Source organism: Vanellus vanellus (genome assembly GCF_965231255.1).
Source record: "Vanellus vanellus genome assembly, chromosome: 5".
NCBI lineage: Eukaryota > Metazoa > Chordata > Aves > Charadriiformes > Charadriidae > Vanellus > Vanellus vanellus.
Window position 1 is genome coordinate 61,605,781 of NC_138910.1, and position 22,348 is coordinate 61,628,128.

General features: G+C 38.9%; 1 protein-coding gene across 2 annotated transcripts in view; it reads left to right on the forward strand.

Moving 5' to 3' along the window:
* DPYD (dihydropyrimidine dehydrogenase) overlaps positions 1-22,348 on the forward strand; it is a gene marked incomplete at its 5' end in the record, with an annotated part of 377,500 nt that overhangs the window by 217,692 nt on the left and 137,460 nt on the right. For both annotated transcript variants that reach the window (XM_082483319.1, XM_082483320.1), the window contains one exon: positions 11,985-12,149. In XM_082483319.1, coding sequence (XP_082339445.1) covers positions 11,985-12,149 — 165 coding nt within the window. The remainder of the gene's footprint in view (positions 1-11,984; positions 12,150-22,348) is intronic.

Genomic DNA, 22,348 nt, shown 5'->3' on the forward strand with positions numbered 1-22,348 from the left:
TTGTAGTACTAGCTATTTAAATACTTTCCCAAATAGAATTGGTATAATTTCCTTTAATTTCTCACCCCTAAATATACACAAATGCTAATCAATGTTTATAGTATTTAAGCATTCTTAATCCTAATGGAAAAAGAAAATGCTGCAGGTAGGTACAAAACGTACCTCAATATTTGCAATTCATCCCCAGCAGAAAATTTAAATACATGCTTCAAGGGGGTCATGTGATTCTCCTCCTAATTACTTAATCCGGCAATAAAAATATTTCAGATTACACATAAATTTAAATATAAATGTGGTGGTTTGTAACTCCCTGATGTTGATTCTTTGTGCAAGAATTTTAACAACTCTTCTTGATTGTTGAAGAAATCATATTTTTCTCCCCTTAAAGGGAAGCATCTATTCTCCCCTCCTCCTAGGAGAATATAATAGTCTTGATTTACTTCTAGCAATCTGGAGAAAAATATTTTAGTGATGGTTCACAATTTACTAATGGAGTTTTACAAAACAGCCTTTAGGAACAGCTAGAAAAACATCGATTATATGGCTTCCCTATGAGAAAACAGTAATTAAAGTTATACCACAGATTCTATCTGGACATGTTAATATTTAATTAGGCAATAAGTGAGCTTGGTACAGGTGTCCAGAGTTGTTGACAGGATCTTTGTTAATCTATGTAGTATTTTCTCTTAAATAAATAGTTGCCTCCTTGCTTTTGTCAAGTGTGAATTTACATGCTTAATTAGCAGACATTACAATTCCTGTGTTAGAGTTTTTGTTTGTTTAATTTCTGTGTCTATACATTGAGTGCAAAATCCTAGATATTGTGGGCTTTAAAGAATCCGTTTTCTCGTTGTTTGATGTTTCTGTCAGGGATTCTGCTAAAATTCTGAGACTACCTGCAATTCTCTCCCATTTTTTATCTAGAGGAGCTCATTTTGTGTCATTATGTATCTTGGGTTTTAGTTCATCCCTTTAGGAATCGGCCACTGCTGATGTTGCTCCACTGCCTTCTTACAGTATTTTTGTTTAGCAATTAGAAAACACTATTAGAGAAAAAAAAACATTGAGTTGTCTCTAATGATGATGTTTGAAAAGCTGTGTTAATCTTGCCTCCTCTTCAAGTATAAGAAGAGAATCCATTTGTATTCTCCTTGGAAGCATAACTCCTTTAGTGACTCTCCTAAATTTGCTGCTACAAACATGTAATTCTTCCTTCTCTTTCCCGCGTCTTCCCTATTTTTTTTTTTTATTGGGTCTTATCTATGTTGGTTCCTGCCTGGTTTTCTTAAATTCATACTTTTAAGCTGCCTTTTCCTTCCCATTTCATGGGACCATTCAATAGTACTTGTCTAAAATGAAGCCCTAATAATTGCTGGTCCTTTATTTGGTCAGTTAGGTGCATTTCACAACAGATTTTGATCACTGATTTGATGATGATATTCCCTAACAGCTGAAAAAGGACTAATATTTTTAGATGTCCGTGAAAGAATACATCTCTTAGGGCAAGCTAAGTTGTTATAATCTAAATCCACTGGAGCCCAAAAGAGTAAGCAGTATAAACTGGACTATTATATTTTGGTTATTATGCATTTATTTTACACCTTAGTGAGTGTACACAGGTCTTTAAAAGCCATGCCACAGAAATTTCACTTTAGGATACAGACCAAAAGCTGCAATCCATGTGGGTATTTTATTTATCCATGTACTCCTATTTTATCCCATTCTGTTCCTCTCAAATCATTAGCATTGCAACATTTTGCTTGCAGTGGGGTAATAGAATCCAGTGTCGTCATGTTGATCACTTTTGAGCATCTGCTCTGGGTTATTATCCAGAAATGCCTTGTCAATATTTTAGAGAACGTGAGTGAGTTACAGATACAGAGTTTAGGTTTTTCGATAAAGCTCATCAGGTACTTCATCCAACAAATAAGGCTTTGTTGATGCAAAAATATGACTTATAGGACAGTAAAACTAAATTTTTACACATTTTCAAGATATTCTATCCTAGTACCCCAGGGATTATCTGTGCTGTTATGATGTAGCATTTTGTTTCATTGTAGATAGTCTCAAGCATCTCACTTCATATAGTCTGAAGCAGTGATTTCTGAAAGATATGGTTTCTTTGTAGATCCCAGTACAGTCTATATAGTACATTTTTTTTTTGGTATTTTGAACTCTGTTCTTCAATTAAAATGGCAGGGTTGACCATCCACTGCTGAGTTCTTCATCAGTGACTGTTTTTCATGGGGTTGTCTCCTGGGAGGTGGAGAGCACAGTCCAGAAAAAAATGCTGCACTGTGAAAGGTCTGGTTGCTTAATTAAATGGAAAACTAAAAACCTTCAGACAAACCAACATTTGTGCAAAGGAAGAATCAGATTCTTTTTTTGGTTGGAAATCGTATCATTTTTCAAAAAGTTGTAAACAGCTTGCTACTAGATGTTTTTACTTTGTGTTTTCTGCCACGCTTTATTCTTACTTCTGAGGGGTTTTTGTTAGCTGAAGAATATCTTTTCCTCTTCTTTTGTTTTCTTCTGCTACAGCTTGTATGCTATTTGTTCCAAACATTGGGAAAGCTTGCTCTTGGAGTAAAGAAATTATATTTGTTTCTAAAAAAAAAAAGATGACAAAAAATCCCCACAAACAAAGCCTGACAAATCTGCTGATCAGCTTCAGATTTCTTTCTCACAGGAGTCTCGGATGTTTAAACGTGATTTTCTGCTCTTGTGGCCCCTCTCTGAAAATGAATTAACATTTTGAGACAATTACTTAACATTTTTCTCATCAGTCAGCTAAAGCAACCATTCATCGATTAGGTAGTTTACTATATCAAAACACTGAGATCTAAGAATCATACACTGTGAAAACAGATCCGAAAGGGAATGTCTGAATACAGATACAACTTTTCTCGAGAACTGTAAGTCTGCTTCTCTCTTCTATGGGTATGTTTTTTGACCACAATGCAGCTTGATGGCAGAAATTTAATCTTGTCCTGCTGCTTACACCTTTATCAGAAAACTGATAAAATGTGTGCTCACACTGAACATTAGCAGGACATTTTTCAAATGTCCTTCACGTTTTGGTTTTTTTTCCTTTCTCTTCTCCCCCTCCCTCACTTCCCTGTCTCTCCCAGAGAAACTGATATAAAGCTGATGAGAATTTGGATTTGCTTTGAAAGCATCTTTTGTTCAAAGACTAATTTTAACCTTGTGATAAAGATTGCTTTTTGTATTCTGTTGAATGTGATATCCAGTAATTGTTTGTCAAGGCAAAGTGCTGTAGGACATATTACATTTTAAAAATGATCTTTTGTAATTACAGTACAAGTGTCTTTACATTCTAATGTCTAGAAAACAAGCAAAAATGTCAAAAATAAGAAAAAATATTAAATGTTTTCATTTTAAAGTGCTACGGCTTGTATTATGAAAAGCTTTTTTTAAAAAAGAAACCTGCTCGAGCGAATGTAATTGTAAACAAGGATCAAAATTTAATTTTCTTGTAAAATATATAACTCAACCAGAAAATATATATTTGTTCATTTGGCATGAATATTATGGTTACTCTTGCAGTTTTTTGTACTTTTACTCACAATTTATATTACTTTTGTCTTGTATTTTAATCTCCTGGTTTATTATTTTAGGGAGCTTTAGTTTATAAAAGTAGGACTTCTGGTCAGACTGTCATGTTTGAATTAACAAAGATTGGGGGACTGCTGCTGTTTTAAGAAGGGCAGCAGACCATTTTTACTTGACTTGTAATGGGGATGGGATTGTCCCAAGATTACTCTAAGGTGAAGAGAGTAAACAATTTTTTCTTTTATACTCTAATCCAGTAAGATTAGCTAAAGACCTTGGGATTTTGCCACCTTAATCATAAATTATTGGTAATGATGGCGTACTGTCTGAAAATTGCATTAGTAAGAACAGTGGTGTGCTGAGCAAGCAGCAATGATAAAAGCTTAGGTAGAAATTAAGTTCAATGTCTGTACATTTTGAGGTTTCTGACGTGTTCTCGTGGTTAAATCTTAAAGCACTAAGGAGACGGTATAGAAAAACATCAAATACACGGCAACTAAACCTCTAACTTGTCATTTGTCTTTCACACAATATGAGTGCTTCAGCAGTTTTTCTCCAAAATCCTGACGCGTTACTTTTTCTCTTATGGGGCTGCAGTCTTCTGTGCTAACTTACTGATTTGGAAAGCTAGCATACTTGCTGGAGCTGTAGTGTTAAATTGGTTTAATAAACACAAATGGGATAGTTTAATGTTGTAAAAACACTTATGAGGTAACAGTCTGTTTTTTAAAAAATAGTTTGCGTAACTTAGCTTATTCAGTCTAGAAATAGAGTAGAATATTAAGGAAGATTTACAAGCACTGTTTGTCCTCCAGACTTTAGGGATCTAAGATATGTACAGATTTGGGTACTTTCACCTTTGCAAACACATGACAAACAGCCGTCAAAGGACAGATAAGGATATTTTTTAAAGTATCCTTTTCCCCTCTGTAGAATACTAGATTTTGTACGTAAAAGCTGAAGAAGTGTAATTTATAAGTAACAGCAAGGACCTTTTTCAAGATCTGTTCTGTACTAGTGGAGACATCAGAACACTTACGCTTTAAATCACCAATGTTAACAATCCTGGAAAGCTGAAGAAATAACAGATTTTTACATTCAGTTCTTATTTTGGTGAGAGAACATGAAAAATAATTATTTTACATCATTTTAACATTATATGGTCTCAGTCTTCAAGAGAAGGAAGGCAAAGAAGAGGAAAGAGAGGGCTAGGTCTAGTCTTCATTCACAAAAGCAATGAAAAATTGAGGTGTCTTTATGGTACTAAATTTCTCATATCTGGCGGTGGAGAGATTAGAGCATTTTCTGCATGGTGGGATGTTCTGAGATAAGTTTTTCTGTCAAGGTGGTTTCAGTTTTTAAAAAATGCTCCCATATTCACTAAGGGAAAGAGAAGGAAAGAGTGAGGAAGTGAGTTTGCTGAGGTTTTGTGCTCATATGGGAAGAATAAAGTCTGGCCTATTCCCTCGCTAAAATGCTAAATACAAGTGTTACGGATTCAACAGGCGGCATTGTGTGCAACGTAACAGTGGTGTGTGCACTGGAAAGTTCCAGTGGCTACATCAAACCTCCTTGGGCAGAAATCGTAAGCAAATTTACTTGCCTTGCTCCATAAGCGAGTAAGTTTCGCTACCTGTTGTAAAAATCCTACTCTAGCATCCGCTAGAGGGTCTTAGAAGGTCTTCATGGAAATCAGTCGTTAATCTGCATGGTTTTACTTGATGGAATGGTGTTGATTGTAGACGTCCTTGCTGTGGATGTAGCTTCGTGTTAAAAGGAGCCTGACGAGCTCAGCTGGAAAAATTTCTGAGCTTGGGGAAATTCAGGAGAGCAAGTCAGCGCTTTGGGCCTCAAAAGAGGAACCCTACAGAGTTGTCGCGTGTCTCGGCTCTGACGGAGGAGAGAAGGTGAGGAACAACTCGGAAAGGATGTATAGGAATGGTGATGTGTGAAGTGGTATTGTTGCCTCAGGTTTCACTTGCCTTTTGTGGATGGTTAAAACTCCAGAAGGGGTGATACTAGACACAGTCTGGCTAGACAGCTGAGTCACAGAAGAGGCAAATCATCACAAGACCTTGAGTGAGAGTTGGCAGGGAATTACGAGGACATAATTCTGTGGTGCTGTTCGCATCTATGAGGGTGTGCAACAGCAGTGAGCCAGATTTCCAGAATGCTTTAACAACTGCGATATTAGGCAGAAAAGGGGGACGTCTCCTTCTCCTCCGTATTTTTACATAGGTTGAAAGTGTACATCAAGTTCTACTGTAATTAGGAGAAACTGTAGGGAAAACCGAATCTTGATGTTGGGGGGTTGATTAAAGCATTTAGAAAACAAGCTCTAAAAACATTTCACACATACTGGATTTTGAAATCTTTACAGCCATTTCAATATATCTTTGAAAATCTGGGGAATAGGAGTACATCATAATTTGCTTAAATACGTGCATTTTTCAGCTACTGTGCTTTATTGTTCAAGTAAAGAAGGTGGTATATTGAATATAGAAGAAACTTACATTTGGGCTTACATTGCAGTTTACTGTCTACTAACTTTAAGTATGCTGTTTTGAGATACTTGACTAAAATTACCTTAATAAGGTATTTATTTAGATCTCTTCTTCACAAAGAGGTCAGTGTGGCTGCTGTGGTGTTTGTATTGACATTTAGTAAGTAGTAACCCCGGGAATGTACAGATGCAGACTCCGCTTGGCAAGTATAATGCCCTCCCTCCCTAGAAGAAAGAAAGGTCAAATAAATTAACTTTGTAAAAAGTAGTAATCTGCTCATTCTGTTAAATCTTTCTCTCATATTAATGAAAAGAAACTGACAAAGGTCACTAATTCCTATCTGCTTTCATAAGTTAAAGACAAGAAAAGCTTCATTTCAAGTATGCAGTGACTTTCATTGACTTTGGGGTCCCATGCTGCAAGGCAAGTTCTCTGTGTCTCATAGAAGCCTCTCAGAGTGAAGAAAACACGTTAACTCTTGGTATAGTGGGATTAAATGTATTTTTAAAATCCAAAAATCTTTTTCAAAACCTTAGTTGTGCTGCAGATATTTACACCTGTACTTTTACGAGTGAATACTTGTACAACAGGTTAATATATTAATTAAAGGTACAGTTAATTAATTTTCTTTCCGTATCCCAAATATAAGTGCCTATGTGTTCTCTTAAGCAACTTTATTATTTCAAGTGTTCATTAAAATGCCATTAGCTGTAATATTTTGAGAAAAATGAGCAAGAAAGAATGCTTCAAGCTCTGCAAATCAATAGAAACACATCAGAGCTTTGATATGAAAAATCATATACATTTATCCTTTTGGCTCTTTTTATTATATTTGCATAATATAGCTACATTAATTGAATAGGCGTGAGGCTGTGGTATACCTTTCGGGAGACTGTTTTTATATATTCCTGCAACTGACCTCTTTACACAGCATTTTCCTCCAAACTTTTTTTTTTAGTTTCTAGGAGTCATGATTGTGAAATAAAGATGTGAACCCAGTTAATGAAAAGCTGTCTTCTTGATGCCCCTAAAACAATAACTCTGAGAGAGAGGTGAATGGCTTGATTCATTTCTATGGGTCATTAACTTCCACGCCTACAGATGACAACGTTAATATTCTCAATGTGAATTATTTCTCTGATGATTAGTTTAGGAGAAACGCACAATGAATGTGCTTAGCGCAGGATCTAACACTGTGCTGGACACCCCTTTGGGTGCCTTAAAATTCCAAATGTCCCTGCTGCCTGGACATAAAGGTCTCTCTCTCTCTCAACTTAAACAGCATGCTTGTGTTTTTACAATACAAAAATCTGTGGCAATTATTAACTGCGAATGTGGACGGTGTGAAGCAAAACAACTTTTAGAGTGAACAGTAAGGCACAGGCTGATTAATTGATCTGCACCTTTATTTAAATTTAACTGACGAAAAAGTGCTGAGTGTTTGGGCTTTATCTCTAAGATGTTGTCTCAAACCTCCCAGCCCATTAGACTTAAGTAGTTTAGAATTCAATGATCTGATTGCAGAGTTCAGAGATTATTAGAGCAAATGGGGCCTGATCGATGCATTGGGTCTTTTTATTTTTAGTGTGTTAATTAATTAATCAACAGGAACAGAAGTAAACGTGTAATGCAAATTAACTTAGTCTCAAGTTACCAGAATACCAGAATTGTTCATAAGCAGAAAAGAGGAATCCAAAAGCAACAGGATATTGATGATTTTAACTGTGTAGCACCACTTTCTCAGGTGATGTCCTGAGCTAGATATATTTGAGGGATTGATATTATTGTTCCTGCTGTGCTCTCCTGGGGAAAAGAATCAGCTTTTGAGGCAAAGGAAGAAACTCAGTAACTGAAATATTCATGATTCACGGTTGGCCCTTGATTCTATTTGTTGTCACTGTTTCTCTTTGTTTCCATTAAGTCCCCCAAACCAAGTTGTTTTGCTGTAGTCTGGTACTGGATGTAGTTTCCCTAATCCCCAAGTCTACATTAATTTGCAAGATTTCCCCATAAAGCAAATTTATTTTCTATGGGCTATTCTGTCTACCTTTGCCAATGATTTTTTTAGTCATTTTTTCCATAGCTTTTCCTTTTAGTGTGGTCAGCTACAAGCTTTGTTCTCCTCTAGCTGCTCTTTATTAAAAGTCTTCCGTCCTTGGTCTTCAGAGTACATGAAAGCTTTGTGCTGTTTTTCCCAAGGACTGTTTATTGCTTCCATCGCATGGGGAGTTAAGATACTAGATTCGTTTTGGAGTTTGGGGACATTCTCCTATTCCTGTACATGGACCTCTACTTTCAACTGCATGCAGGGACCAGACCAACTCATCAGTCAGGTCATCTCTCTTATAGCTGTCAGATTTTTTTAGAATGAAGAAACTTTTTAGGTTCAAACCTTGACATGCTTCCTGTCAGGCTTCCTGCTCCAGCTCTGTTTGGCTTTTTATGCACCCAGCAATTTTTGCTACCAATAAAAGGGTTGTGTGCGTAGCTGGGATAAAAGGAAAAGCTGGGGTTTCAGAACCGAAGAGGAATGATGAGTGCCAGCATTTGGCCAGGCAATTCCAACAAATGGGGAAAATCAGTATTCGATTAAAACACCAGAAGATGGTCTGCCACAAACCCCGTGGGCTGGAGCACTATGGCTATTCCAGCTGCTCTCACCTTACCTGCTGTTTTGGAGACAGCAGGAACAATTGGCCAGCCACAAGAATTGTCCATTTTTGTGAAAGAACATGTGATACCATGTAAAATTCACTTCTAAGACCGAAGGACATGAAGTTGGCTAAGCCCCACCAATAGATCCTTTGCCTAACTCTCTCCCTGTTTAGCTTTCGTAGATGTGGCAGGAGACTGAAGAGGAAGATGATGGCAAGTTCTGTGTAGGTATTTCACACTCCTCTCAAAGAGACAACTTTTGTTTCTGTCACTTGTGTGATTTTATTCTGTATGTGCATAGACAGATTCCTTGAATCATCCCATAAGTTATAAATTCCATTTTGTTTCCATGAACTGTGAGTCTCCTTGTGTCTGGGACTGTCATGTGCTAACAAGAGACAGGAGAGGTGCCAGCGTGTCAGTCGTTACAGACTCTCTCCGTCTAGCTTACTCTGAGCTAGGAGAGGCAAACGAGGAGTGGGATCTTAAATAAGGACAGCGCATCCCTCTCGGGAGGAATCAAGACAAAGCAGCCAGGTGGTACTGTTTGGATATCAAAGCCGGGAAGGATTTCTGGAAGCAGAAGCAGCTTGGTCAGGAAAGATAAAGTGATGCACGGACACAGCGGAGGTGTCCTGTGACGCAGAGGCAGTAGGGAGGCGGCAGTGGAAGCCACCATTTGAAGGAGCAGCTGTGTGCTGGTGGGAGATGGGAGGGGAAGGTCCCTGAGCACCAAAAGGGATCTCACAAAATCCCAAGGAAAATTCAAAAGTGGGGAAACGTAGGCAGAGAGATGTATGTGTGTTTACTGTTTCAAGTGTCTCTGTGTATCTCTTGTGGACATTAAAGTGAAGAGTGGCTGCTTTTGAGACAGTTTGCAAAGTCTGTGCATTACCTGATACAACTTCATGGGATCCTGGAGAGATAAATTGTCCCTCAGATGTTGGCTATGACTGAGTCTGGGAAAGAGTGAGTCAAAGCCATGGGGATTCAGCAGCAGTCACAGGGTCTAAACAGGGGTCTCTGTTCTTAGAAGAGGGAAAAGATTGCCTGGAGACTCAAAGCAGATACAAAAACTTCAGAGTGTTTTCGCACGGAAGCAGACTGAGGCTTTGTGAGTGTCCCACAAGAGGTATAATCTAAGCTGTAATATCTCAGTCTTTGAACTCTTACCGGTAGTAAGATGAGAGAGACTGGGAGAACAACAAAACACGCACATAGTAAGATAACAAACAGTACTGTAGGTGGCTCCAAGTGATGTCTGGCATACGCATGTACACACGTGTGTACAGGTACACACATACAAACTGGAAATCATACCACGTGCGTCTTACCGTTATTTGCACTGACCCTAAAAATAACAGTTCCTAAGAACAGGCGGGCAGTTAGCTCAGGCTTTGTGCCATACTACCATAGCTAAATGGCTTCTGACTGCTTTGGAGCATGGGAAAAGGGAGCTCATAGTCACTTGTAGCACGGTCAAAGTAACTCCTGTCTGTTGGAAAAGCACCACGTGCACCCTGGGCTTGCGGGAGTAAGGTCAGATTGCCAGCATTTGTCATTGCCTTTCCATGTTTTCTCATGCTGGATGATGCGATAGCACTGGCCTGGGTGTACGAATAGCTTTCTGGGACAAAATCAAAGCACAAGCTCCTCTCAGGTAATTTAAAAGGAGAGAAACGCACGAAAGGATAATATGGAGCAAACTGGTGTAAACGCTGCTTCTGGATAAATTGCAATTTTTGTAATTTGTTTTGGGAGCGAGGGGAGTGTACTTTGCTGTTTGGTTTTGGTTTGCATACATTCAGAAAATGTTCTGAATTGTTTTTTTCTGAAAATATAACTTAACTGTTGAGAGGGAGGTGAAGCTTTTGTGATGAAGGGAAAATACTATAGTAGGAAAATTAGGGATTATTGTGATGTCCGTGTTCCAGACTTATTAGGCCTGAAAACAGATGAGCTGGGGAGATTACTTTGTATGATTTCTACATATGTAAATGGACATACAATTATCTATCACTATAAAATATTAGTGCATATTTACTGTATAATAATTAATTCAACTTTATATAAGCAGATGATTACCTCAAATTTACATACAATGTGAAGAAAAGTCCCTTTATCCTCTGTAACTGCAGCATTTGGCAGATTCAGGAATAAATAATCTTTTGTGGCAAGGGTATGCCTTATCAAACATATGCAGATCAGTGCTAATTAATGCTAATTAAGGTTTCCTGTCTATCTAGTTGGAAAAACGTCCAAATGTTATGAAATCCAGTTAGTATGCCTATTACCCTAATTGTTTTATATGGGATGGTTCTTAATTAAAATATGTAAATTGACCTTAATTGCTATATACTAATGGAGGTTCATGTTATCTCACTAAAAATGACAAGATGGTGAGGAGGGGTACTTAAACAAATAATTCTGATACGTTTGTAAATAAATGACCTTTACTCAAAATTATTTTTAATTGGAAATTGGCAAAAGGAACATTTTGCCATCTATGTTTCTCTTTAGTTTTAACTAATGTCAGAATTTACACTTCTTTGTTAGTATAGATACGGTGACATTGCAGCTTAATTAAGACTACTAAACAAGTCAACATTTTGTGTGTTTACTGTATGTTTCAAAATTGTTTGTTAACCTCATGTTGACCTTCAGAAATGTCGTGCTTTACAGTATTGATCCTGATTTTCACTATTTTTGGTTTTATTTTTTGATTTTGGTCTCTTTTAGTCATATCATTTCACTTGTGAAGTTTGGTACACTGGTATACTTTTGATGCTTTTGCTGGTGACTGGACCTGTTACCCTGACTTTTCATCGGAGAGGCTGGTGGGCAGCACCTCTTTGCACTTCACCCGTCAGTGTAGGACATGGACTTTGATCATCTTTGGGGACGACAGTTCACATGTATGCTGTTACGTGACTGCGGCCTACACAGGTTTTTACACCAAGTCTTGTGTGGCCTCCACCCAACACAAAAGCATTATTTAAATGATGTTTTGGATGGCAGTTTATCGGTGCCCCATCTTGGCGTTTCCTTGATAGTTGACATACCATTTCAAACCTACAGCAAAGGTTTTTCTCCTCTGATGTAGAGAATCTAATTAAGAATTTGCTGGTTTCGAGAACTGCCCTATCACTGTAGTTTTTACTCATAGTAAGAGTAGATATATGTGATATATGTACATGATATATGTATGCTTCACTTTGCAAAACCAATCTGAATGGTTTCACTCTTTTGCAGGATATTGTGACCAATGTTTCTCCGAGGATTGTGCGTGGAATTACTTCAGGTCCTATGTACGGCCCAGGCCAAGGCTCTTTTCTAAACATTGAACTGATCAGCGAGAAAACAGCAGCGTATTGGTGTAAAAGTATTGCTGAGCTGAAGGCTGACTTTCCAAACCATGTAAGTACCACTCCGTCATAAAGATGCAACATACTTATTCAGAATCTTCGGTTTATAGATCTGTGAAAACTCATCTATTTAATATTAAATAGAATGCGAATTGCTTTATTGACATACGAGTATGTTATTACAAAACAGAAAAACCCACCCAAATAATCTTTATGACAGAAAATTCTGTGAAATGACTGTTACACAAACAGACAACTGTCGTGATTTTTTAGTTAGGCTGAAGTTTACATTCAAATCGATAATATCAAGGGAAAGAGTTGATCCCAGCGTGGATGCTTGTCAGTTCTGCTGCGAATAATTTTGTATTTAAGGTCATATTTAAAGACGTAGCTTATAATAATAATTATCATTGTGAATTGAATTTGATTATAAAACTAATCTTTGTTCTTTTCATTCTTAATCTAAATGTGAAAGATACTTCTAATATGTTTATAAGCAAATGGCTGCTTTAGGAGAAAAAAACCAACACTGACTTAAGTTAATTGCAAGGATAGAGTTTTGTTAAAGCCTTCTTGGCTATGGGGAATATCTGGCTAGAAGGTAATAATCAAAGTTGGGAGCAATGATGCCAGCTAGCTAGCATAAATGATTTTCAGCTACTGTTCTAGTGAATAAGAACAACGAGGTGGAAAGTAAAATTCACCTCAATCATTATCTCGAATGGGTAGAGCTAGAAATCCCAGAGCCTACATATCTTCTGTCTTGAAGTTATTACCTCCGTGGTTCAGCTATGAACAAAATAAGTGAATGTTGCTGAATATATTCTTGCATGAGGACAATCTTTTGACTTTTTTTCTTATTCCTGGAGTTTAAATGTGCACATCGGCAAGTACAAAGAAGTTCAAACCCATAGTATTGATAATAAAAGTTAAGTACTGCATGTTTAATAACCTACTTCACTATGGATGGACTGTCTGTTTCTTTGCTGAGGTTCATATCGCTTCATTTACTGTGACTGGGCTTCATATTAGTGAAAGCGTGAACTGAAAGATAATACTCTAATTCTCTGATTCTGATCTTAACATCCTTTGACAAGGTCCTGCATATTGCATGCAGGCAGACAGTTGGCCATTTCTGCTGTGGGAATGGTTTCCTATTGCAGTCTTCACCAGAAATCTTTGGCAGCTTTTTGTGCTTGAGACCAAACCGTTCTCTTCTGTGAGGAAAAGCACTAGCAACAATTTCAAAAGGAAAACTTGAATTGTCTGAGACCTAGCCTCTTGTGTGGGATGAAGTCTCACTCTTCCATAGTTCCCAGGGTGAGCATCTTCTGATCATCCCTCACTATGTGAGTTATTACTTTGAGAATATGAATTCAGCTCCCGCACGTTGGCTGTGGCTGCTGCTGTGGCATCTTTGAGGTTGGTAACGCCTGCGTGGGCATGGGGGAAGCAGCACCCAGCAGTGGACCTTGGCTTTGCTCACAAGGATTTTTAAAATGTGCCTGTGAACTCATCTAAGAACTGTCATAATTATAATGGTAAATTTGTTGCTAACTGAAAATGGGGTTGTGTTTACTGAGTAGAAATCTCTTGGTGCTTGTTTTGAAATATTCTGTATAATTAGAACTTGCAGAATATTTTTCCCCCCAAATCTTGTTGCCTTCTCCAGAAAGCCTTTTAAAGCTTGATGGGTTTGGGGGGGGTTTATTAAAACCAAAACCAGTTTCTGAGAACTGTTCGGGTGAACTTAATTAACAAGCAAAGAATGACATTTTCTGCTCAGATGAAAGCCAAACAGAGATGAGGACACAAGTGATTACAGTAAAAAAACTTACCTTGCTACGGTAAATATTAAAAACAAATAAAAATGTATACATAATTGTTTTTGCTATGTGATACAAGTAATTTAAGGCAAGATTTATCTTACAGATGAAAAGGATATAAGCAAAATAGCTACTTCCCTAGAAGGTGATCCTACAACAGCATCCTATCTCATGCCATTAGGAAGAAGAAAACCAAAATGCAAAAAGAGCAGCTGAATTCCCCCAACAAAGCCTAGGATTTAAACTAAATTTTGCAAGGGGTTGTGCAAAAGAGGGCCACCAGGCACAACTGAGTGGATAATGTCATGTAATTGTGACATGTTGCCTTTATAGATCAGGAACTAGCATCTTCCTTGTGCTGTCTTCACCCCTGTAGTGGGTGGCCTCATTCTTTGGCCCTTCTGACTCCCGGTTCTTGCTTGTAGCTTGCAATTATCTCTGTCTGGCAGTCTCTCAGTCTTCTCTTCTATTACTTCTCCTTTCGACCCTGAATCCACTTCAAGTGGGCTAAGGGTGGACTAGGGCAAAAGCTGCCACCATCAGAAACTTGCTTCAGTGCCACCAGCAGTGAATGAAATATTTGTAAGGGTCCAAGCAGAGGAGAAAGCAGAAAGAGAAAGTATCTTGTATGTTTGCTTGTGAAGTATCATCAGAAGCTTTGCTGTTTCAATTTGGGATTTTTTTTCTTGAGTTAATTTAATATCACTATTACTATTTTTTCAGAAAACATGCACGCACAAAAAGAAATTAGATGGTATGCACAGTACAGGCCCAAGATGATTTTTTTTTTTTGTTTAAATCAGGTGCTTCTCTGTTAAAATGATTTTCAGTTAAAAATGGAATTGTTTTTCTTCTGGTACTTCAGTCATCTCAGTAAGGTATTACTTCAGCAACTTGGCTGAAACTGTTTAAAATATATGGCACTATTCAGCGTTGTTTATTGTTAAATTTTCAAAGGGCGCAGTTCTAAAAACACTGTGTCCACTGCTTTCCTATATAACAAGAAAACAACCTTTCAATCAGAGAGCTGTGAAAGTGAGAAGAAAATTGGTCTGTTTGTATTGGTCATCTTCTTTTTACTTTCCCAGATACTGTAGTTTTACTTATTTATATTGGCCTCTCTTTGTGATATCCAAACATCTTCCTTACATGGTTAACTAAGAGGTTTTTTTATGAGAATCTGTTAAGTATTTATATTTTTGTGTCTTAGAGCACACATAGATCTGATACCACAGGATTTATCATTCTATGTAATTATTAATCTGGAGAAGATGGATCTTTAGTAGTAGAGACTAAGAACTTAACAGTGAGAAAAGATGGGACAATTGTGATATTTCATAGTCTAAAATGTAGTATTAAAATATCCCTTCTGAATTAGTATGAAGCTGACACCGTATTGGCAAATTTGGCATCTGCACTCTCCAAAAAAAGATTGTTTGTAAAGTGCTATATTAATCTAAAGCTCAAGAAAAAAGTGAAAGAAAAATATCAATAATCAGAATTTTAAGACTGAAATTTAATTACGACTTGTTTGAGACAAATGACTACTGAAACCATAATCATGGTCTGGTAGTCAGTTCTCTTTACTCCCTGCTGTAGAGGGACATTTTGGACCAAGACCAATAAAATGCTGTTCCTGTGTGGTAGAAACATTATCTCAACATCATAATGAGAAATAGGAAAAATCTCCCTTTTAAAGGCCTGCTTAGACTGGTTTGAAATGGCAGAGGGGAGATTTGGAGGTGGGGAGTGAACGACTGGCTGAGTGGGGTCTTAGCTGCTGACTGGGGTCAACCCACCACAGATGGAAAATGCATGAAGTTCACGTTAAAAAGATTAGACCGTTATTTGGACATGTAATATTTGAAGTGCTTTAGATAGTGGGGCAAAAGAACTAACACTAATCATAGAATTACAGAATGGTTTAGGTTGGAAGGGACATTGAAGATCATCTAGTTCCAACCCCTGCACGGGCAGGGACACATTCCACTAGACCAGGTTCCAGCCTGGCCTTGAACACTTCCAGGGGTGGGGCCTCCACAACTTCCCTGGGCAACCTGTTCCAGTGTCTCACCACCCTCATACTGAAAAATTTCTTCCTAACATCTAATCTAAATCTACCCTCTTCCGGTTTGAAGCCATTCCCCCTCATCCTGTCACTACATGTGCTTGTAAAAAGACCCTCCCCAGCTTTCTTGTAGGCACCCTTCAGATACTGGAAAGTTGCTATAAGGTCTCACTGGAGCCTTCTCTTCTCTAGGCTGAGCAGTCCCAACTCTCTCAACCTGTCCTACTTTCATAGTTTTTTTACCAAGGAGATACCTGATTCTATGGTGCATTGGTGTACTTTCCATCCAAAATGTGGCTGAAAAAATGGTGTTTTATGGTATATTCAAGAAAGTAGTTTACTTAAGAAATATTAATTTTGCCAAGTAGAACTCACTTCATGTTATCACCCCTAAGTCTATGGCACCAGATGGGATCCACTCGAGGATACTGAGGCAGCTGGAGGAAGTGCTCACTAAGTCACTTTCCATCATTTATCAATAGTCCTGGCTAACCGGGCATGTCCCAGTTGACTGGAAGATAGCAAATGTGATGCCCATCTACAGGAAGGGCTGGAAGGCGGATCTGAGGAGCTACAGGCCTGTCAGTCTGACCTCGGTGCCAGAGAAGGCTACGGAGCAGATAGATCATCCTGAGTGCCATCACTTGGCGCGTACAGGACAACCAGGTGATCAGGCCCAATCAGCATGGTGTTTCTTAGGGCTTAGTATTGGGGCTAGTTCTATTTAATAAGTTCTATTTAGTAAGTGTGCAGATGACACCAAGTTGGGTTGGAGTGTTGATCTGCTTGAGGGTAGGAAGGCTCTACGGAGGGATTTGGACAGCCTGGGCTGATGGGCCGTGGCCAGCGGTATGAGGTTTAACAAGGCCAAGTGCCGGGTTCTGCATTTGGGTTACAACAACCCCATGCAGCGCTACAGGCTGAGGGAAGAGTGGCTGGAAAGCTGCCTGGCAGAAAAGGACCTGGGGGTGTTGGTTGACAGACAGCTGAATATGAGCCGGCAGTGTGCCCAAGTGGCCAAGAAGGCCAATAGTATCCTGGCTTGTATCAGAAACAGTGTGGCCAGCAGGACTAGGGAAGTGATTGTCTCCCTGCCACTGGTGAGGCTGCATCTCGAGTACTGTGTTCAGTTTTGAGCCCCTCACTGCAAGACAGACATTGTGGTGCTGGAGCATGTCCAAAGAAGAGCAATGAAGCAGGTGAGGGGTCTGGAGAGCAACCCTTATGAGGAGCAGCAGAGGGAACTGGGGTTGTTTAGCCTGGAGTAAAGGAGGCTGAGGGGAGACCTTATCACTCTCTGCAAACACCTGAAAGGCGGTTATAGCGTGGTGGGTGTCAGTCCCTTCTCACAAGTAACAAATGATAGGACAAGAGGAAATGACCTCAAGTTGCACCAGGGGAGGTTTAGATTGGATATTAGGAAAAATTTCTTCACTGAAAATGTTGTTAAGTATTGGAACAGGCTGCCCAGGGAAGTGGTTGAGTCACCATCCTTGGAGATGTTTAAAAGAAGTGTAGATGTGGTGTTTAGGGACATGGTATTGTGGTGGACTTGACAATGTTAGGTTGATGGTTGGACTTCATGATCTTAAAGGTCTTTTCCAACCTAAATGATTCTATGATTTTATATGATCAGGAATGAAAACTGTACAGACAAAAAAAAAATTCACTTTTACTTTAGGAAAAGTCTACAAACTTTAATCAGTAGAAAGTGGCTGGGAGAGTTGAAACAAAAATTATAAAACCTTGCAAGAGAACTTACTGCTGAAATTTCATATCCAGATATTTGACATTAGCTACAATATAGCCATTATCTGTGCTGGGAACTGTGAATACTGCTAGTGGCAGTACGTCTTTGTGTGGCAGTATGTCTTTGTGTGCCAATACAACAAGGAGCTGTGTGCACAGTGAAGCTGGCTATCATGAGAATCATTTTTGGTGATTGCGAGGGAATGGGATATATTGGTGGTAGCATTTATTTCATCAGAAAAAGCATACAAACTGTTGCTGTTTCTTATCAAAACCTTTTGCTTACCATAGTGCAGCCTTCTCATTTGAGTTGGTAAGTCACCTGCTTACACTGATGTTTGTTCTTCCAGTCTCATAAGCATGTCTATATATTTACACTACCTAGGATCTCGCCAAATATTTTAAGGTTTCATATTACCCTGAAAGCTCCTTAGAATCTGTACTGGGTAGACCAAGCTAGACAAGAGCAAGCTTTGAAAGTGGTAAAACACTTCTCTACAGAAAAATGTGAACTGAGGGTTCAGTAAGAAGGTGATGGACACAGTTGCTACGTAGTCTTTCTCCACCTTCCCAAAGCTATAATTGGTGCCCTGTAGATGATAAAAAAGCAAGCAAATTCATGAAAAACCTCAATATGCAAATTAGTTTTGGTCTGAGCATGTGCAGGAGGTCACAGCAGAGATAAAGGGCTTTGAAAGTGCACTTAATGAAACAAAATAGATTGCAGGGGAAATGTCATTCCCTACAGGGCTAACAGAAGCCCATCAAAAACAATTAACTGTCTGAGAAATCTATACTGCAAGGAATATACTGGGATCTTGGAAGACGATGCAAAATTGAGTAGTTTTCAGTATTGCTATATTAGTATACTGAAGTCTTAAAAGTAACTTTTTGGTCTCCTAAAAACACAAATGAGTTTGGGCTGCTGTATGACTCTAAGGAACGCACATAGAATACCAGATTGTCAGCTGTGACACTGATTCTGTGATTCAGATATCAGTGTCGTGACGTGTTGAATTGAGAAACCTCTTCTGCTAGAAACATTAAGTACTTTTGGACCCCCAAACCAAGCTGAAAACTCTTGTCGTCTTAATGTTTGTTCTGCTGCTTGCAGAATGTTGCTGACAGTCTCCCTGACAGTTACTCAGCAAAGAGCAGCTTTTCAAGGATGAGGCTGTTAAAGATGTATTTTTGTTCAACATTTTGTTCAGAATGTCCCAGGAGCACCTGTCAGGAGTAGCCGTGCTAGAGAGCGTGTGAGAACAGATCGCTGGATCCCATACTGATAACCAACTTCTTTGTAGCATTGTTTTTTGGTCTTTTATGTTTTTAAATCTCCTAGAATGTTGTAATTAGTTTTTTATGTGATGCAGGGTTTTTTTCTACCATAGAGATATGGAATAGTTTACATGGAGGGGTTTGATTAGTTTGCTGAAGTGATCCCTGAAGTGGGGTCCTACATATCAAGCTTATGTGTGACCAGCTCTGGTTTTAATAGCAGGTTTCATCTACAGACTGTGAACAACATTTGTATATTTATATAAACCTTTTCACTCTCTAAGTCTGCACTAATAATAGACCTTGTAATCTGGTTACTGAGAGCAATTAACCAGAATATCTAAAATTACTGTAGATCTCCTTTGAGACTTAAAATTAAGGGACATTAGGTGGAAAAAAAAATTAAGATATGGTGGAATCATCGACTTCACAGCTTTACTGTGAGAAGGTCAAAGTTGGCTTTCTCACTAGATGTATTAGGAATAATTTGTGTATTTCCGCAGACATTATTATAGCTTTTACTTTTGATGGGTGTTCAGAGGTCTGTGGGATGTTGTGTAGAGTACATAGTATTTACATTTTGAGATACCAGTCACTGACTTGATTTGTGTTATAAAAAGTAATAGTGTTTTACCATTTGGGTTTCAAATTTGAAATACTTGGGAATTTGGAATAGCATGTGTAATACAGGTTATTAGGTGAGGTGAAAGGCAGAACCTTCATCTTCGTCTTTGCAGGAGTCGTGTTCAGAAGTGAAGATCAAATTGTCGGCCAGCTGCTCTGCATAAACACCTGCTCTTCCTAGGGCTAGTGTAGGTAGCTTTGCCTTTCCACCACAAAGAGGTGATATTGTACTCCAAATACTTACTGAGGTGTGCGTCCACATGGTAAGTCACAGGCATCTTGAAAAGTCACACCACCTACAAACTTGGAATAAAAGATTTCTAAACAACCAGGAAGGGCTGTTCCCGTGTGGACCTCACTTGGTACCAACAGCAACCAATGTATTGTGGGCATGAATGGGGAGGGTACATGCCAGGCATTCTCAGGCCTATCGGAGCACCCTTGCTGGAAGCCCATATGCTTTTCCAGAGGAACTAAAAAGGGTAGACCACAAGGGGAGGGAACCACAAACTGGGCTGCCTAGAAGCTTGCACGCTTCATATCATGGAAGTGCCCAGCAGTGCAGAACAGCTACCTGGGTTCCCTTATTTGAATTTCAGATCCACAAATCACATTAAAAAAACTCCAGAAGTTGTTATTGCTGCAGCTTAAACTTCCCAAAGCCAGCCGTCATGGATGCTTAGTGGGAGGTGAAAAAACCCACACAGCAGTTGTTAAATTCACCATATGGAAAAGATCCCTTTCACTACAGAAAACTGGCAGTAGGTTTAGTCCCTTAACACCAGAGGAAATCCTAGCTAGAGAGGGAGGACAAGGTTGGGATAAGACACTTACACTGATTACCTTGCCCGGGAACTAAACCACTTGGCACTAGCTACTTTGGAGTGCAAGCATGGCCAGGACTCCTCAATTTCCAGTGATTACTGCGGTGGGTAGGAGGGAAGAGGCCTTGGAGCATGGAAGGTATGACCGCCTTCCCTTTTTCTCTTCATCCTTCACCACAAGGAAAAGGGAGGATGAAAAACAGTACAGAAATATGCTTCCTAGAAAAGACAGAGAAGAGAGCTGACATGAAAGAAGAGCAGACACATTGACGACATACGTCCACCTATTCCAGGGGAGCTTCCGCTCTCCCCAGTCCTGAGGGTGTCCTTATTGCTGCTGACACTGGTTCAGCTCTTTGTGAGCTAGCAGGATGCATTTTCCTCCATGCAGTCTAAGGAGGAATTCAACAAAGACTCTGATTTACAGAATGGATTTTACACCAGACGTGCCCATCTATTTCTGTAGGCACAGCAGTTTCCATTTGCAAAAGTAAGTGAACAAAAAGAAAAGCTAGTAACAGAAACGTTGATGTATTTGGTCTTGGAGATCACATTTTGTTATAAGGAAGGAAGTTTTCTGGGAAAGGCTTTTCCACAAGGCATAAAAAATGCTCAAGCCTCATATGACCTAAATATTAATTGAGACGGGACTAAGCTACAAAATACGGTGCTGTAAGTTTTAACTTCTTGAGGCTTAGGTGTTACTTAAAAAAATGAGAAAATACAGGAAAATTCTCATCTATCACCAGCACTTTTTGTTAGTAGTGTTGGCTATAGCAGATCTGCTTGAGGCTTGAAAAGTAGCAGAACTGGCACGTGGTTAATGTAACACCTCTTTTCTGGGAGAGATCAGGGGAACTACAGATCTTAAATCTTCTATCCTTGTATGCAAATTGGTAAAAGCTCTTCTAAAAAAATAAGATTAGTAAAAAGAAAAAAAAAAGACTAAAGAAACCCCTTTTGTAGTATGCCATGCCTTAAAAAAAGTTCCTTGAGGACATCAAGAGACACTCAGCTGGTAAGGTGTGCTTGGGTTTCCAAAAGCATTTGGTAGGGTCCCTCACTGAGGGATTTGGAAGAAATTAAGTTTCCATAGGATTAGAGGGAAGAAACCCACATGAATAAGTAACTAGTTAAACATAGGAAACAAGGTTAAAGAATAAATACTCAATTTTCACAGTGGATAGAGAGCTCCAGTAAAATTCCCTAGGGATCTGTGCTGTGTTCTGTGCTATTTAAAATGCTTATTAACAATCTGGAAAAGGGAGAGAATTTCAAGAACGTAAACTTTGCTGGTAATAGTAAACATTGTAGGGAGATAAAGATGAGAGCTGGCTATAAAGGGTTGTGAAGGATCTTGCATTACTGAGTGACTGGCCAATGAACTGCCAGATAAAATTAAATGAAGATAAATGTAGTATGCACATGGGATAAAACAGTACTAAATTTATATATACAGTGACTGATTCTAAGTTAACTATGCTAGGTTTACAGTGGAGAGCACTGTGAAAATCTCAGCTTAATGTTGAATAGCATTGAAATAAAGCATATCAAACACAGAATTTCTAGGAAAGGAAGGGAGAACAAAGCAAAAACCATCATTATGCCAGTGTATTGATTCTTTTTTTTTTTTTTTTTTTCACATTTTGAATCTACTGTGCGGTTCGGATATTTCTATCTCAGCAAGGATGCAGTTGGAATGGAACCAGACGGGTGATAGGTGCAAATGAACAGTAGGAGACACTTCACTATGTGCCGCTGATGCTGTGGACCTCATTCTCACAGGGCATTGCCAGTGCCAGAGGTACATAAGGGTTGAGAAAGAACCGGCTGGGAAGATTGTTTGGAGAAGGCTATGGAGTGCATCACCTCTGGCTCAGGA